Source organism: Lepidochelys olivacea (genome assembly GCF_965140295.1).
Source record: "Lepidochelys olivacea isolate rLepOli2 genome assembly, chromosome: 7".
Classification (NCBI taxonomy): domain Eukaryota; kingdom Metazoa; phylum Chordata; order Testudines; family Cheloniidae; genus Lepidochelys; species Lepidochelys olivacea.
The window spans coordinates 86,506,677-86,525,283 of NC_140417.1; the positions used below are offsets into that span (position 1 = coordinate 86,506,677).

The window sequence follows — 18,607 nt, forward strand, 5'->3', positions numbered from 1 at the left end:
GTCGTCCTCTGCCTCTGGGTCCCCCTCCACATCCTCGCCCAAGATTTCCTCCTCCTGGCTCGGTCCGCTCTCGACTGGCACGTGAGCCACCGAAGTATCCACAGTGGCCTTTGCAGTGGGAGTGGGATCACCACTGAGTATCGCATCCAGCTCTTCACAGAACCAGCAGCTCATGGGCACAGCACCGGAGTGGCAGTTTGTTTATTTTATTTATTTATTTTTTTTTACAGTGCTGCAACTGCTCAGTTTTTGCACACTAACCGACTCGGTAGTGTGTACACCTTGGGAGTTAAACGCAGAAAGCTGCTTTACTGTGCAGAAACTTGCCAGTGTAGACAAAGCTTTGGTATTTTGTTGGTTAGAAAGTTGACTGAATTGTCTTTATATAAAGTCATGTTCTTCCTGTCTGTTTTCAAACTGAAACTTCTATCTAGTTTAATAGACACCACCAAAGCAATACATCTTTAAGAAAAATGAGAGTTTGGAAGTATTAGAAACTTTCTGAAATCCACTTCCAGAAGATGTTTTACAAAGTAAACTATGAAAATGTCAAATAGCAGCTGTTGAATTTAGTAGAAAAACTATTGCTTTATTGCAATTTATAGTATAGCTGTCTTTGTCAGAAGAGTAATTTTATAATGTTTACAAGGCACAGTTTTGCCCAGCAAAAAGATTTTACACAATTGTGGGAATGAGGAATATTCTGAGACATTGGGTGCAATTTCCCTATAGTCTCAGAGACAGGTATCTTTTGCTAGAGTTTGACTGATTACATACAACTGTATTTTTGAATTTAAAATAATTGTTTCATAATTCTTTATAAATATTTATGAACTATAAGCTTTGTAATTGTTAACCACCTCAGTAGTTGAATGACTATTCCGACATTTGTTTACTGAGATGTGTTAAGAAATATTAGAATAGTTGGCTAAAGGGAAACCTTGTCTGACTTTTGACTTGTGACATGAATATATTTCCACATTCTCTTGTGACCGTCACATGATACTACTTAAGAAGTTGTGAAGTCAAACACTTAAAAGTTAGGTAATTTTAGATTTACAGTTGCTGTTACAACCTTCATTCTCCTGCACCCCACTCATTTGTGCTTGCATCTCATGCACCACATGAGGCTATGGTCCTGTGGGAAATATAAAGCATGATCATATAACTAAAGGCTATATCATAATGCATTTGCACAAAGAGGCAGAATTAAAGCTGCATAGCAAGTCATAAATCTGGCACTTTCTAGCTTCCTAAATGCTTGACTTTACAACCTAATGTTCTTTAAAAAAAATTATTATTTACAACTGTAACAACATCCCATTGTGCATTATCAGAAGTGTCTGAACCGTGAACCTTCAGAACTGTAGGTCAGATTTCAGCCACTTAATTTATAGGACAAACTACAATAGCTGGCAGCAGAGAAGTTTGAGGGGAGTGGTCTTGGTGAGTCTGGTCTTAGTCTTTCTCCTTGTCTCATTCCCTGCACATGTATCTTTGTTCTCAGTGTTGCTAAAAAGTACTTTAAAAACTATATCAATTGCACTGCTCATGTTCATAATGCAATTTTAAAACATTTGAGATTCTGTCAAATGGCTAGTTTCACCAGAACCATTTAAAGGCACTGTTCTATAGTAAAAACTAGTTTTCCTTCTAAAATTCAATGTTTTCTTTGCCCCAAGTCACTTAGATGCATTAAGCTGTTTATAAAAATACTTGCAATTTTTAATAGGTACGAATATTCCCTGCCCCACCCACACCCTCTCTTTGTCAAAAACAGATGAGTTGTTTGGGCTCAAACTCCCTCCCACCCATTCTCCCCAAAAAAGGTACTTTGGGGCAGAGATCAAACATCCAATTTATAGCTTTAAACCCGGACTACTATTAGATTGGATAGCTTCCATTTGTGCTATCTGAAAAATATAGCTCATGGTATGTGACATCCATACCTACGCCAGTATGAACTGGCATAAGTTGTTGTGCAATTCTTGATTTATTATATGAAGATTTTACAAAAATGTGTGTTTGACTTTGTGCTACTAATGGGCATATTTTCCACATTTACATACATGTATTACACAGAGTGGTGGTAACTTGAAAAATTAAAAATTAGTGCTTTAAAAATTGGATTTTATGAATGTGACAATACCCAGGGTACAGTCTGGACTGAACAGCTGTCCCCCCTCAATTCTCCAACCTAGGGTGCCTTTTTTACACTGCTTTACTGTGAGAGCAACCACTCCTGGTCTGCTCATACACAGCCTCTAGCATGTAAATTACTTCCAGCTGTATTGTATGAGTGCTATGGCCAGGCGCTCTTAAATTACACTGCAGGGGAACACCAGCAAATTCCCAGTCCCAGGCTTTCCCCCAGAAATGTGCATCTTGTACTGCCCAGCCCTCTCGAGGACAACACAAGCTTATATAAAGTATCATTTTATTAATAGAAAATAATATGCACAAATCCTGCTATCTCAAATGGAGTTTCCCAGACACTTCAATCCCAAGCACAATGGTTTAGATAAAACAATAAAACAAGTTTATTAATGACAGAGAGATTTTAAGGGACTACAAGTAATGAGGCATAATTGGTTAGGAGTAAATAAAACGTAAAACGCAACTAATATCTAATTTAAGAAGCTAGAGTGAATTCAAAGCAAAGGTCTTTCTCATCATATGTTCTAGCAGTCTTACTGGTTGAATTTCTTTCTGCCAGGATCTCTCCCCAGGCCAATGATGCTTCCTTTGTCCATTAAGTGTTGTGAATGCTGTGAAGAGAGAGATTTTTTGGGGATCTGTTTCCCTTTCTTATAGCTCTTTTTTTTTTTTTCTTTTCTTTGAAAATCCTCTCCAGCTGAGCTTCAGGAAACTGAAAGTCTGTTTCGACAGGAACCTCCAGCTGTTTCTTTGCCAAGATGTAAAATTCTCACTCACCCTTTTTTCTGCCAAAGAGTGGCCACTTAACCAGTCATAATCCATTGATCTTGTTGACACCTGGCTGAGGGGTCTGTTTGCTTTCTGTTTCTGAGGAACTGGTTTGTGGCTGTTTTTGCAAACTTGGAACGTCTCTCTAATATTCTACAGTAGAATCTTTTATCTGTATATAGCATGTTGCCACACACATTGTGCCAGGATAGTAATGATCAGCCAGTTATGAGTTTTCAGATGATACCTCACAAGGCATGCTTTGTACAACATTTATCATAGTCTTATAAAAGGAGTGAACATAAGGTGTAGACTGTGACAGTGAATGAATGATGTACTTCCTGAAGATTGTGTGTTTGGAATAAGCAGTAACCTTTGGGTTCCAGGCAAGGCTTATTGATGGTCCATGTTTCCAACTTTTGTAGTTATCGTGCACATAGCATGTATTGCTTAATGTAGTGTTAACTGTAATGCTATCGTATGAGCCTAAGTTACCATTGTTGTAGGTATTGTAACTGAATTTGTTGATTCCTGTACTAGTGAAATTTAGTTGCATGTCCTTGGCTGTCTTAAAACAAACTAGACAATGCAATTTCATATTAATATGCAAGATACTTTATTCAGTTCATATTCTGCGTTCTGGACTTTGTGTCTGATTACAGCGTACTTACTGGAGTGCATGCATTAAAAGGAGAAGATGTCCATTAGCTGCTGATTATTACTACTGAGCTCTTTCTTATGGACAGGCATTGCTCTCTTTTATGCATGAGAATGAACAATGCTTCCTGAATAATTTTTTGCAGTTAACCAAATACAGTACATGTTCTTAGTTGATACACTTCTCCCCCACGCCCTTCCCAAAAAAAAAAAAAGGTAATCATGCAAACTGATACTGAGATCTGTATTTAAAGAAAAACAAGCGATCTGGATATCTGGGGAGGGATAGCTCAGTGGTTTGAGCTTTGGCCTGCTAAACCCAGGGTTGTGAGTTCAATCCTTGAGGGAGCCATTTGGGATCTGGGGCAAAAATTGGGGATTCGTCCTGCTTTGAGCAGGGGGTTGGACTAGATGACCTCCTGAGGTCCCTTCCAACCGTGGTATTCTATGATTCTTAAGTGAAATTAGTCTAGATTTAAAAAAAAAAAACTGAATTGCTTTTGGGATCAAGACAACTTTGTAGGAGGCTGATTAACATAATGCTCTTAATTCCATTTCATTGGCATTGAAGCAGTAACTCATCCTTTAACATGACAGTAAGATCTTTTTTCCATTTTAAAACACAACTGTTTTACATCTGCTCTTCTTCACAGGGTAGTAGACTATTTAAGAAACCTTCCTTATTTTTGGAGTGATTAAGCCCTGTTTTTATATGATCTTGACGTTGGGATATCCTACTGCACTAATGTTCTAAATCTACAGAAGTGTATTTTTGGTACCTTCCCAAGTCCATGGACATTAATATTACTATCATAAAAGTAAGTCCGACTATGATTCTGATCTTAAAAATTGTAGAAATGGCATCTTTTAACTCAACATGCTGTTCCCCTGTGTCTGTTCAGAATCATATCTGTTTATTTTATTGGCTAAAATATTTATTAGTACCATAAAACCAAAGCAGGACAAGTAACTGAACTCTTTTTTTCTGGTTCATGTGTCAACAGAATTATCTACTCAGTTTGATTTGTAGAATATTTACCATCAGTATGAACTAAGAGAAACCAGATCCAGGTTGACAATGAGGAAAGCAGTCTCATTACATGTAAACTGAACAGATTTGTTTTGGAAGTCACTAAGGCAACAAACACAAAACTTCCCAATGCTGTTATGTAGGAGTTTTGTTTTCCAGAGTAGAACCCTGTTTAAAGACTTGTTTGCATGGTGTGGCAAACTGCATATGTTAACATTAAAAAGTACCTAGTTGGAGTTCTGCTCTCGGCAGTTAAAGTGCAACACGTTAGGGTGCTTTACAAATCATGCCCCTCTGGCACACATTGCTGCACAGTGTAGACAAGCCCTTTATCTTCATTAGAGATTTCACTCGTAAATTAGGGGTTTTCTTGTTAATGTGCTCAGTCATCAACATCCTCATCAACACCCTTAGTGACACCATACCATGAGGCAACCATCATGCCTTGAGAGGTAGAACAAATCATGAGTGAGCTTGTCTTGCTTTTTACCAACTCAGGGTATCCGCAAGGAGAATATGCAGCTGGAGTTGCATAAGGAGTTCACCAGGTGATCAGAACAACAGTATGGAACAGCTTGGGTGCTGGCAGGAGGACCTGGGGAAGGCTGAAAAGCAAAGAAAGAAGCAATTCCAAGCTGAAAGGGAAATGCTGGTGGAGTATTTTCTTTATGATCAGGAGCTAAGGGAGTGAGACGTGCCATTTCAGAGGGATGTGATTGAGACGTTCGAGGATCATGAGCCATTCAGCCCAAAGCTGTCCTGCCCAAATTATCTGCTTAGCCATGTCCAGTCCCATAATTTTGTCTCCGTTGTACCATGTCCTCTAACCTATGGACAACTCTTGTTGTGAGCGAAGCCAGTCAGCAGTTATCTGCTGCATTTTCTTCCAGTTTTAATATGGATGAAATGAACACATCCGGACATGCAGTTCCTTTCATAGATAACATGGCACAACATTTTCAGTTTATTTTGCTGTCAGATGTTTGGAGTGTGTGTTGCACTGTTATGCTCTTGCATGCCATTGTTGCTGTTTTGCACTTGTTTCTTTCATTTTGTACATCCTTTCAACTTTGTTGTGGGATCTGGATGCCTAAATGTGCTGACATTTAATAAAGCTTTGCTTAGGCACATACTGAGTTCTGGAGTTCCAGTGGATAAATGCATCAAACAGAAATAACAGGTCCACCATATTTATTTCATAAAAAAATATTGCAAGACCACATTTCACTCCCTTGGCCCACATTCTGGCATCAGCACCCGTATACTTCCCACACAGCTCAAATGGGGGTGCACAAGGCATCCCATGTGGCTATTGTTGTAATGGACTATGTGCCAGCATCAAGAGGTGCACTAGGTGGCTATCTATAAGAAGACTCCAAAAAATGGGTGTCCTCAATCCATTCTACTGCCAGATATTCCCCCTTGTATTGTGGAGCACACGTGTCTCTGTGCCATGTACGGCATTATATATACTACAGTCCAAATGAGTCTGTAAGTAGCACCATCTTCCTTTCTGTCAAAAAGCACATTCTGCCACCTTCCTTTTCTCTGCTTGGTGTGTAATTGTACTCTCTCTTGCCAGGGCAGTGGAAATCATAAATCTTCATTACCCAAGGTATCGGAGGGTAGGCAGGGTTGGCTGAAATGAGAAGGAACGGACATCCCCTGATCATTGTCACTTGATCTGAATCCAGTATTACCTACACTGAAGCAGACCAGGCCTCCAGAACACCCTCACCTTGTGTACTCTACCATGTGTATCCTATGTAGGTGTCCGTGAATCTGACACAGTAGTCCTGCATAATGACAAAGTAGTAGCCCTTCCTGTTAATGTACTTGCTTGAGTTGGTGCGCATATAAGTATAGCATGTCATCAATTGCACCTGCACTGTTTGGGAGTGCCATCTGTTCAAACCCCATGGTTATTTCTGAATAACCCCCTTATGTTGCTGTAGAGCAATACTTGCTTTCAGATTTCTGTGACTACTGTGCCAAACGTGGATTTTCCAATCCCAAAATGATTACAATAGAGCTGTATGGAGTAGCTGGGTTCTACGGGTCAATAGCAACATACTTCTGGGCCATTACTGCCTCTCGTCTGAGTGTTTTGGTGCTCCAGGGTCCAGGCGAATTTTTATTTTTTTTTTTTCCCACATCTCCAGGGATCTCGCTTTCCTCGTACAAAAGTTCTGGGCCTACTGCTGCTTGTATATTTCCATCACCATATAGTCCCACCACTCTGTGCTCTGGTCCTGGGAGTGGGGTGATGGTGTGTTTGCTGTGAAAGAGAACATCAGCTGGGTCCATGCCTCCATAGCTGCATGGTACTGATCTCTTCTTGGTGTGCTTTTAACAGCAAGCCCCACCGCTGCCTTCTCTGGGGAAACCGACTTTGTTAAATGTCTGCTGGCGTCTCTTGGTGGCAGCTTTCACAGAGGCATGCCAAAGAAACGTTGCCTTCATAAAAACTAGTAGTTGTTGGTCCTAGTTGTTGGAATGAGCAGGTTGCATATCTGAGAGCACAAGCAGGTAAAAGCACAACAGCTTGCGTCCTGCCAGGCAATGGATCTCCTGAGCCTAGAACATTTCTGTCCACAATTCCCAGAGGGGACGGACTGTTTTCTCACAGCACCCTGTGAACACACATGTCAAGTGGTGCATTGAGCTGTGGTGGTATGGACCATGGGATATGCACCCAGAAATATCTCTCAGCTGGATACAGTGCCAGTGCAGACATTGGGCATGATAGCAGCAGTGTGGAACTTGACCACTGTTCTGCAGTGTAATTGTGCTCTGTCAAGTTAGATTAAATCAAGATGACTAACTTGTGAGTACTCAACTCAAGGTTAGACTGAAGGTAAGACAAAGCCTAAGACAAAAATGCTTAAACCAGCTTTAACATTCTGCTGCTGCTTGATGCTCCAATGTACCTGAATTGATATAAATAGTCACAACTGAGGTTTGCCTTGATGTTTGTGGAATTGTAACTAGGTATTTTTGTTCACCTTCATCCTAAAGCCATTGTGGTATCATTTAGTTCAGTCTACCATGTAACATCTTCAGTTTTGAGGAGGAGATTCAATTATAAGAAGGAAATCTCCTTCCATGGCTATATGGGTTAGTTTTGCAACATAAATGGGCTCTGTTTGTTTGAGAGTTGCATTTAAGAAGCTTTGTAAACAGTTTGGAAATGCAGTTAAAACATTGCAGTTTGGTCTGTTGCAGAATGAAAATGTGTTAGTATTTGTAGGTAACTACTACACTGTGTCTGAGGTCTTCCAGCACAGTTGCTACAGCGTAGATAGGAACTGACCCACATCTGCAATGGCTTTGGGGCCTTGCTGTCTACAAGTGTTTAGACTTGGTGTTTAACAGTGGTCTGTATCTTTTATCAGTGTGGACATGCTTTTTTTGGGGGGGGGGGTGTCTTAAACTTATGCTAGTAAAACTGCTCTAAGTTATCTGCTGTGTTGCTGGCAGCTATGTTCTCTGACAAAAAATTCTATTCCACACTGGACAGTTTATGTGAATTTTTAAAAATTCCAGTTTATGTGAATGAGAAATTAATACTGCAGAAATGTAATAAAGAGCAGCTACTATTCCCAAACAATTTTTTCCAACCATTTCTTGCCAAATTCTAGAAAAAAACAAAAGCGGAGGAAAACACATGCATCTGAATAACGTGTTATGCCTGTGTAATTATTCAAAGGATGTACTGAGAGGTTTTTTTTTGGGGGGGGGGGAGGAGGAAGTGGGGGGAAAAATCAGAAGTGAATCTGTATTCTAAGCTTGATACAATTTAAAATGGCTAAAATGTATAGTAATCCTTCAAAATCCAGGATTTCGGATAGAAGAATGAACTCAGTCTGTACTATACTGGCTTTTTAATACCAACAATTACAACTTAAAGTTTGATGAGAAAAGATTAACTATTTTTTTTGTTGTTCAAGTTAGCTAATACAGTATGCCATGGGTAGTAAAAATCAATGTATGTTCTGCATGTTGGAAGATTACACATCTTGAATTTCTCATATATACTTTACATGTAAAAACCTACAAGAAACGATAAAGTGGTTGTAAATGTTCTAGAATACAGGCTATTATAGGTAGTAGTTGGTTCTTGAAAATATAAAATGCATAATTTAATGTTATATTTCCCCTCTTGTGTTTCAGGTTTATGCTGCTGACTGTTGTGACAGTGTTCTTCTAGAGCTGCAGAAATATTTGCCAAAATATTTTGGCAGCTGGTCACCACCTACTGCACCTAACGGTATTGTTTTTTAATTTTATGCTAGCTGTCCAAACTGGATGGAAAATTTTCTGGGAAATTAGTTTGGCAATACCAACCTTTGTAACTATTTTATAGCATAATCGTATTCCCTATAACATTGCATACAGTATAACAGTCATTTAAATAGGTACCCTGTTTAAGAAGAACTTTTAATGTAGGAAAAATATTTTGTCCTACAGATATTCCTGAGTCTGAGTGAGACCAAGATCTGACACCTTAGAACTTTATTTGTATAACACTGTAAATATGTTGCACTTTTTTCTCTGATCTTTCTGGTGCGTAAGTGGAAACAAAGATACAAATTTCTGCTTTATATTTAAGAAATGAACTAGTGTGCCCACTTTCTTATCTATTGTCCACATGCATAGATAGAACCTCTGGAACAGGACACTATAAAGCCCATCTAAATCTTTGACCACCTTTTAATTAGCAGTTGCACTCTTTTTGTATAACTTTATTAGGTGTTGCTTATGCTCCCTGTGGATAACTTGCTTTCCATTAACAATTATGAATTATTCTGTGTAAAGTAATTCTACTATAATTCCTTTAGTGCCTGGTACCTCCTTGGTTCACATTAATGCCTTCTTGCTTTTGTTTTTGGCAGTATTTCAAAGAGCTTTGTTACAGTACCTATCCTTTTTATCCTTCATTCTTTGGTATGGAGTCAGCCCTTCTGCAGCTGTCCAGGGTCCTTCTGCTGCAGCACATGGCTTGTCTCCTGAGTCATGGAGCTCCCTGCTCCCCTTCTTCAGCATGTCCATCTCTTTTCCTCACTTCTGCTGAAATGCTCCTATGAGTCCCTCAAGTTTGTGTCTTGCTATGAACACCTGGTTCTCTTTTCCTGCTGCCAATAACTTTCCACTCTCTAAACATGAGCCCCTTTGTTGAGGGACTGGAGAATGCAGGTTTTCCTAGGCTTGAGCTAGCCCATTGTCCTCGGGTGTTTCTACCTGAATAGCTGACAGTAAAGGTCTAACAACTGGCTATCGTTCCTACTCTGGCAGAAATGTGAGAGAGCCCTGTCAGCCCCAGGTGGAATCCATATACACATAGAGATATTCAAAAATGAAGAAATTTTCAGAAGAACAACTAGATGATATCAACCAGAATTTATAAACTGTACTACCATCATCACTACCTCTAGGAATGTTCTATTGGAAAAGGAGTGGTGGGTAGGAGAGAAGATTGATCAAGACACACTGCTGGGAATGATAGACTTGCAGTGGGAAAGAGAAGGACTGTTAAGAATTGAGATTGTTGACAATACCTGGGAGGGACAGACAAACGTTATTGTGAGGGCCATGAATTAAGCAGGCACAGTTGATAGCCAAGAGGGAGGATGGGGTAACTTATTTCACAGGGAAAGGGTGGAAATGAGAAGTCTAAGGCTAGATCATTAATATTTGGGTGAAATGGGAGAAGATGCCAACTAGATTAGATAAAATCTATTACCAATTAGAACAAAATAAAACTAGAAAACATTGACTGATGTTCATAAACACACTTATTAACATTCATATATTTCCATACTGGTGGAGCAGGTATTCTACTCTATTTAAATATAATGTTCCGTCAAAGATTGAAGGGAAAGTCTGTTTAGGCCTTCCCAATCATGATTTAACATGAGTCAACAAGCTGGTGTGTGTGAGCCATAGAGTTATAGGATATGGACAAGTTGTCTTATCTCAATCCCCACCCCCAATAAATTGCTGTAAAATTGAAGCAAGACAAATTTGATTTGAACTTAGATTTCATGGAGTGTGGGTAATTGAAGATTATTAGTAATATACAAAAACATGATTCTAAAGGGATGCATAAGCCAAAATATCCATTTTAAATTGTCTGCTGAAAGTTTTAGGGATCTGGCCATTGCTCTCTGGCTGTTTCTCTTGTTTACGTTTCAGTACTTTATTACTATTCAGTGCATTTTCCGTTTGGGATCTGATTTTCATCACCTGGACTAAGAACAGGGCAGATCAATATGAATTATCTTCAAAATTTTCCTCCTTTGTTGCTGATAGCAACTTAGGTTCCCTCCTGCTTCATTCATTTATTTCAAAATATGTCTTTGTAAGTTATGAAAAACAAATCAGATGCCTCAACTAATTTTTCCACTGCTTACGCATTCAGTCGTTGCTGGAAGAAGTAAGTTCATACTAATGCATCTGTGGGCGAATCTTGCTAAAAGCACCAGCTGAAAACAATGTATTCAGTTTGTATACCTCTTAAAAATATCTAAAGGAATTAACTTTTATTATAGAAATGTATCCTTCATAATATCAGTGCACATGTACAAAAATTATGCAAGTCTAAACATTTAGAAATCCCCTTCTCCACATGGGTTTTTGATTTAAGGTATCAAAGTCCCTTCATGTTTTCTTTTGATATTTGTTTAGATATAGATTTGAGCTATAGATATTTTTAATATATATTCTCTTTTTGTGTACGTCTGTATGTATAATTTGAAGAAACATTTGGGAGTAACTGATTTACACAACATTTTTTAGAAAATTTGTGTTTTAAATACGCAATACATGCTATGGTTTGCTTTGTAGTTTTGAAAATTTGCTTTCTAAACTATTCAAAAATATGCATAGCTTTTTTTTTTTTTTTTTTTTTTTTTTAAGTAGGACAGGAAGGATGATCCAGTGGCTAGGGCACTAATGTGGGCCTTGAGACCTAGGTTTAGTTCTCTGCTCTGGTACAGACTTGCTATATGACCTTGGGGAAGTCACTTTGTCTCTATGCCTTGCTTCCTCGTTTCCCCAAGGAGAAAGAGATATGCTGTGATGTGCTGTGAGATATGATGATATTCATGTACACTGAAGGTTGTGAGGTGCTCAAATGCTATGGTTATGGGGACCATATGAGTAGATATATTGTAAGGTCTGACATATTAAGGTATTGAAGAGGATACAGATAAAAATTAAACATTTCAGAAAGAAAACACATATAAACAGATGAGCATCAAATTTTGTGAGAGTATAACATGGAGAGAGGATTTAAGCTTGGATTGCAGTACCAGTAAAAGCATAAAAAGCCTGATTTTTGGCAATAGGAGAGTTCTGCTGGACAAGAGCAACATGAGCTAAATCTGGAAAGTCTGAGCTACCAAGTAGTAAGGATACAGGCTTCAAGAACAATTCAGCATGCAAGGGGGAGTATAGAAATGACCAGGGCCAAATTAGTGAGATTGGAGACACAGAGCTAATGTCTTTCAGAAGCCCCCCTTTTGTGAACGTGGTATTAATAAAAGAAAAAAAGTACTTGGTTTGTTGCAATCAACAAGTCATGTATATTACTGAATAAACACGAAAAGAAATCAAGGACAATAAACAGGTTATAGAGTGCCTGGATAAACATAAAAACGTAAGACACTAAGTCAGATGAACTGCTGTGTGTTTAAACTGGCATCTTGTGAGCTTAATCCTAATGACACGGTTGCTTGAGTCTGTTCTGGAAGTCAGTAAGAGCTTTGTCCAAAGCTGACTGAAGTTAATGGAAAGACTCTGCACAGCTTTCTAAAACAGTTTCTGGGTTTTTTTCCTCCTCATTAGACAAACAACTATTAAATGCATTTTTTCCTGAATGTTTGTGTCACTTTCAAAGTTTTAAGCCACTTTTTATTTTCTTTCATGTTCTGGTGCTGTGCCCCATTGTCTTTAGATTATTTGAGAAATAATGCAGCTTGTCTACATTTTAGTTAGCAGCAACTTTTGCTAGTAGTAAAAGTTCAGCAGTTGGAATGTAGTTAACAATTCCTCTTAATGAATAAGCTAGAATTTAACCAGCTTGCTCTCCTCTAGCAGGGCTGATTTTGTAGTGCTAATAGAAATTAAAAGTAATAAAAGCTATCAGTGAATCAGGTTTATGAAAGTCTATGCACAAAGAGATCAGATCTCTTGAGTGAGAATGCACTTTTGATACATTTTCTTGAGCACAACTGCACTTCAAAAAGCGTTCATTATTATCCTGACAATATTTTAAGTCCCCTTTATAGGTCTCAAGGTTAAGTAAGTTTCAAATTGATACACATGTACTTTGGAGATAAAGTGTTCTACTCACAGTTATACCATGGTATGAAAATATAGAATACTAAATAAGACCTATTCCCCAGTACTTATAAGTACTGTTCATGTAACTGAAAGATCTGGAGGAAAGAGACTTCTGATCAGGAAGTTAAGAATTAGGTATTATTACTGGTTCCCATTTTCCTGACAATAGCTCTGTTTTCATTGTGTCTATAACTTATCAAATCAAGACTTTCATCTTCTCTTTACTCTTAACTGATTTCAACTGTGGAAGTTTTCTGTAGCTTTTCTATAGCTTACTTTATGCTTTGGGGTTTTTATATATTTTCATATTTCTCTGGGCCCAATTAAACACTCAATACAAAGTAATGCAATTGTCAAATAGGTTATATTTGAAAAAAGCAAAACTTTTAGGAGGGAGAAGTGTTAAGTGTGAGATTTGTGAATAGTTTACAGAAGGCCATGGTTGTTAGAAATGGATGTGTGAAGAACATTGGAATTATCTGTTAATTTTGTGAATGTGAGGTAAATACAGACGTGTGTGTGTGGGGGGGTGGGGGCTTGCTGGTTGTTGTGTGGTTAGCTCTCTGGAACACTAAGGGTTAATTCCAGCTGGAGCTCTCCTCAGGTATCCAGGACCCTGGCAATGACTGTAATGCAGTTGCCTGCTTCTCATATGGAGGTGATTGGAGGATTTCTCCTCTGGAGAAACGCATAAACCAGTTTGTCCTTGTACAGGAGCCCTGCTCAAAACCTCAGGAGCACTTTGTGTGGGAACTTCTTAATAAAGGAACTTTGAAATGGGTAAAAGAGAGCCTGTGACTGGAGAGAGATTCCTACTGTCATAGAGGCAGAAGTTGCATGGGTGCCGCCTGTCTTGTTCAGCCCTAGTTGCTGTGTGTATCTGCGTCAAGTGGGACTTACTTAATAGCTGGCAAGGAAAGACTTGGTTTAGAGAAGACAATATGCATTTGGGCTATTGTTATTTTAACCCTCTTATCTCTGCCTGTGATGTTCCTATGGATAAATAAATCATACTAGGTTTTGAACAAGCTGTTTCCTGTCACTGTGCTTACCAGCTGGTTCACAGTTCCTGGAGAGAAGCCTAAAGCAGGCTTCTCATTTGTACCTGTTGAGGTAATAAGATTGGTACATGGGAGGATGCTGTAACTTGCTGATCCAGTCAAAAGTGGGGTGAATTTCAGGATTCCACCCCGAGAGAAGTGCTGGTATAGGCCTGTCACTTGATGGAAGTGCCCCACAGAGGAAGTGAAAGAGAGGCCAAAGGTAAAGTTAATCCTGGAACTGTAACAGGACGTTTCTCCTTTAATTCACTGAGTGCAGATAGTGGGGCTCAAACCTGTCCCTACACAACATGTAGTCCCTGCTTCAGTTCCAACAGTTGCTACCGGAGAGGTCTCTGCTGTGATACACAGATGAAAGCATATGCTCAAAGTAGTGGAGATGTCTAGAAGATGATATTATTGAAAGACTTTGCTGTATAAGTGTGTTTCAAGATGAGAGTTGAAGGAAGACGAGAAGGTTGTTTGGACTGGTGTGGAAAAGAGGAGAAAGATCAAGAAAAAGGGAGGAATGAGAGTAAAATGGCAAGAGGCTAAATGAGAGCAGAAATGTAGATGGCACAAAGTTGTGTAGGATCTTGAAGGAGATGGTGAGAAATTTGAACTTGATGCAGAAGAATTATTAGGGCTTACAAAATTCTTCTTTTTGAAAAGGAAATCTTTAATCAAACCCTTGTATTTTTGAAACTCTTATGCGTTTTGGCATGGCTGCTTGGAAAGGGGTCATGTAAAATGAATGAAATGATGGTCTCTTAAGGTGGGAAATTTTTTTCCCCTCATGGTCATGTATGGCTTATAAGTTTAAAATTGGCTAAATAGGGGATTAGTGTCCAGCATATGAGAGAGCATACAAATCTGATGACCTCTGGGAGAAAAGAATATGCTTGCATTTATCCATAGGGGGCTAAATGTGACCCTAAAGTATTTTAGTTTCAGCAGTAGATATGCTGAATAATTCATAATTGTTAATGGAAAACAAGTTATCCACAGGGAGCATAAGCAACACCTAATAAAGTTATACAAAAAGAGTGCAACTGCTAATAGGTCCTTTTCTACAAAACTTCTGCCTAGCCACTCGGTCCCTAGTCTGTAGCAGTGCATGGGATTCTTCCATCCTAAGTGCAGGACTCTGCACTTGTCCTTGTTGAACCACCTCAGATGATTTCTTATTGTCCAATCCTGTAATTTGTCTAGGTCCGTCTGTATCCTATCCCTACCCTCCAGCGTATCTACCACTTCTCCCAGTGTAGTATCATCTGCAAACTTGCTGAGGGTGCAATCCGCTCCATTCTCCAGACCATTAATGAAGATATTGAACAAAACCAGCCCCAGGACCGACCCTTGGGGCACTCCTCATGATGCCGGCTGCCAACTAGACATGGAGCCATTGTTCACTACCTGTTGAGCCCGATGATCTAGCCAGCTTTCTATCCACCTTACAGTCCATTCATCCAGCCCATACTTCTTTAACTTGCTAGCAAGAATACTGTGGGAGATGGTATCAAAAGCTTTGCTAAAGTCAAGGAATAACACGTCCACTGCTTTCCCCTCATCCACAGAGCCAGTTATCTCGTCATAGAAGGCAATTAGGTTTGAGTTGCATTTCCTTCTCCACACTCCTGGGGTGACATAGCAAACACACTGCTCCATACTCAAGCTGACCCTAAAGGCTTTCTAACCTGCAATATTGTATCTGATCCATGTGAAAAGTGAAGATAGGATCACACATAAGCATGTCTGAAAATGCCCACAGAGAGCATTTCTGGTTGGATAGACGTACAGACTTGATATAACATCTTGAATGTGTTTCTGTCCAAAAGATTTATGCAGTTGTAAACAGTTTGGAAGTTTCTGTTCTGTTTCAGTTAAAGATTTTATTGCACACACTGGGCCAAAATGCTTTGTTGCTAAGTACAGATGTCTTGAACTAGAATGGTCAAACTGATGAGAGAAGTGGGTGGACAATTTTTACCGTGCTATGGTAAGGATATGAGCTATGCCTTTTCCTCTTAAAACCACAGTTTCCATTGATTTTAATTCCACTTGTCTCATGTTTAAAAATAATACTTAATTTGATCATTGGTACTTATTTTAAATTTTTATTAAAGACTTACTGTGAATCAAACTCCTGAATTCCTTTTCAGCAATAAATTGGAATCTGATTCAGTACCGGATAGACTGTTGTAATTAGTATGTTTTCCTGAGGCAGGAAGATTTGTGGCTATCTTTTGCAACTTAATTGCAACAGAATTTGTAGTGTATCATGCTAGTGGTTTTTGTTTTTTGTTTTGTTTTATATTCACTGGTACAGATTTGTCCTTCCTATTCTAACACCTAAACTTAACATCTAAAGTGTGCTTTGTTTTTTTCCCACACTGATTCAGGCATAACTTCTATAATAAAGAGCTTTGTGTTATCCTATTGTTAACCGAGTTGTCTTTTTAACAGATCTATACCTAAAACTGGAAGATGTGACCCGTAAGTTTGATAAGCCGTGTATAATGGATGTGAAAATAGGCCAGAAAAGTTATGATCCATATGCTTCAGCTGAGAAGATTCAACAACAGGTCAGCAAGTACCCACTAATGGAAGAAATTGGGTTCTTGGTGCTAGGCATGAGGGTAAGACCTAATCTTTTGTTGTATTCAAATTCAGTTTATGCCCTGGTCTATTGCCAAGAGTTAACAAGATTTAATCAATAGTTTTCTAGTAAATAACACACTTCTGTCCCTCCTACGTCATTAAAATGTTATGTGAGTAAATTCACAAATATTGATATGTCACGTAAAATATATTTAAAAACACAGCTCATGCTTTAAAAAAAAGTGTTTAACTGTGCAACGTCCCTTCCAAGATTCTAACCATAAATTGAACATATAAATACATATAATACAGAAATGTGTCAAGTTAGAAATTGGGTCTTTTTAAAACTGAATTTAGTTTTGCCCCAAAGATTTATTTTCACTTGTCATCATATAAATGTAGGGGATTATCAAAGCAAATTTTCCTTTTTTAAAAAAAATTATAAAGAATATATTAGTTACTTTGTATAATAATAAGCCCACATTTTAATGTGTTTGTATTATTTGGTATAGTAAAAATATTTACAAATAGAATGATGTTATGGGACATCTTGTCAGCAGTATACATATTAAGGCAGCTTTTGGCTTTGCTTTCAAGACAAGGGCTCCAGTCCTGCAAATACCTACATTTGCTTAACTCTGCTTATGTGAGTAGTCCAATTAATGTTGGGATGGGGTCTACTCGTGTACAGTTAAGCACATACCTAAACGTTTGCAAGGATCAGAGCCTAAGATATTAAATAGAAATAGATGTTATATATATATTTTTTGAGATTAAAAGAAATTTGATGTTGAAGTTTCAAAGAAATTTGTGGTATGTGGAGACAGAGGCACACATACATTTACAGTCCTATTCTGTTTTTTTTTTTTAAAGTTTTTTGTTTATAGTTATGCTACTTTCTGACTTCAGTGTTTACAACTAACAGTGCACAAAGTTAAGGTTTTTTGGCATCATTGGACTTCAGTTCATGAAGATATTGACCAACATAATGCGAAGAGACACATGTTCATTTCTCCAGTAAAGGCAGTGCTCAACAACATCATGATTGACTTTTTCTTGCATTCAGCCTGTCCAGCATAATCTTCATGATTGTTTCAAATACAAAATTTCTTTTCCCCACCTCTTCCATGATGTCTTTTTTTTTCTGTTTCTAGAAATAATATTTCTTTATATTGCTAACGCACTTTCCAACCACTTTTGCACTAATTATTGAGCGGTGACAGAGTTTCATAAAGTAAAATAATTGACAGGGATTTTGCTTATGAATATTTTTGCTTGTTTTTGCCAGTATGGGGTCATTTTGAACAGCTAGATGCTTCAGTCTTTCTGCGTGGTCATCTTTTGGTGTTGATCTAGATTTCGCTTGAGTCGGACAGGATTTTACGTTTCAGTGAACTGACACTTGGTGTAAAATCAAAGAATTACTCCCGGGGGGGAAAAAAAAAACATAGACCATGCTGCAGCTTCCTCGTTAATTATGTTGGGGACCGAGAAGCACTTTGAGACTTGTTCTTGGATAACCTAGTCATGAGCTATACAGTCTCCTAATCTGAAATCTTGATTTAGTTAGTTTCTTGTGTGTGCATATGCTTATGCTTTAATAGGCTGAGGGAAACAACGTGTCTAAAGGAGAACAGGTAAAATGCAAATACAAAAAATTTGACTAGTTTCTTGAGCGTTGCACTGAGTGTGTTCTCCCTCAGAAGCACACTTTTCAAATGTCACCTTCTCAAGCATTTGTACGCTTGTATCTAAATAGACATTCCAGGTAATGCACATATGAGACCTGAAAGGGGCAGGCAGAGAAGATTACAGACCTTTAGAACATCTGAGCTGAACTATTGCATCTTTTTTCTTGTCCTTGTCCGTCTTACTCCAGGTCTAAAACAAGACTTTTTACTTGTATTATTACTAACCCTGGAAAATGTATTTGTAACAATCTTGCATAACTTCCCTTTATACTGAAGTGTTAAGCTGCTTATGCCGGATCATTAAGCACATAAAGATT

At 38.4% G+C, this 18,607-nt stretch overlaps 1 protein-coding gene across 1 annotated transcript in view; it reads left to right on the forward strand.

The window, feature by feature from the left end:
- IPMK (inositol polyphosphate multikinase) overlaps nucleotides 1–18,607 on the forward strand; it is a 78,927-nt gene that overhangs the window by 37,560 nt on the left and 22,760 nt on the right. Inside the window, exons 3-4 of the mRNA XM_084634355.1 lie at nucleotides 8,786–8,882; nucleotides 16,465–16,637. Coding sequence (XP_084490481.1) covers nucleotides 8,786–8,882; nucleotides 16,465–16,637 — 270 coding nt within the window. The remainder of the gene's footprint in view (nucleotides 1–8,785; nucleotides 8,883–16,464; nucleotides 16,638–18,607) is intronic.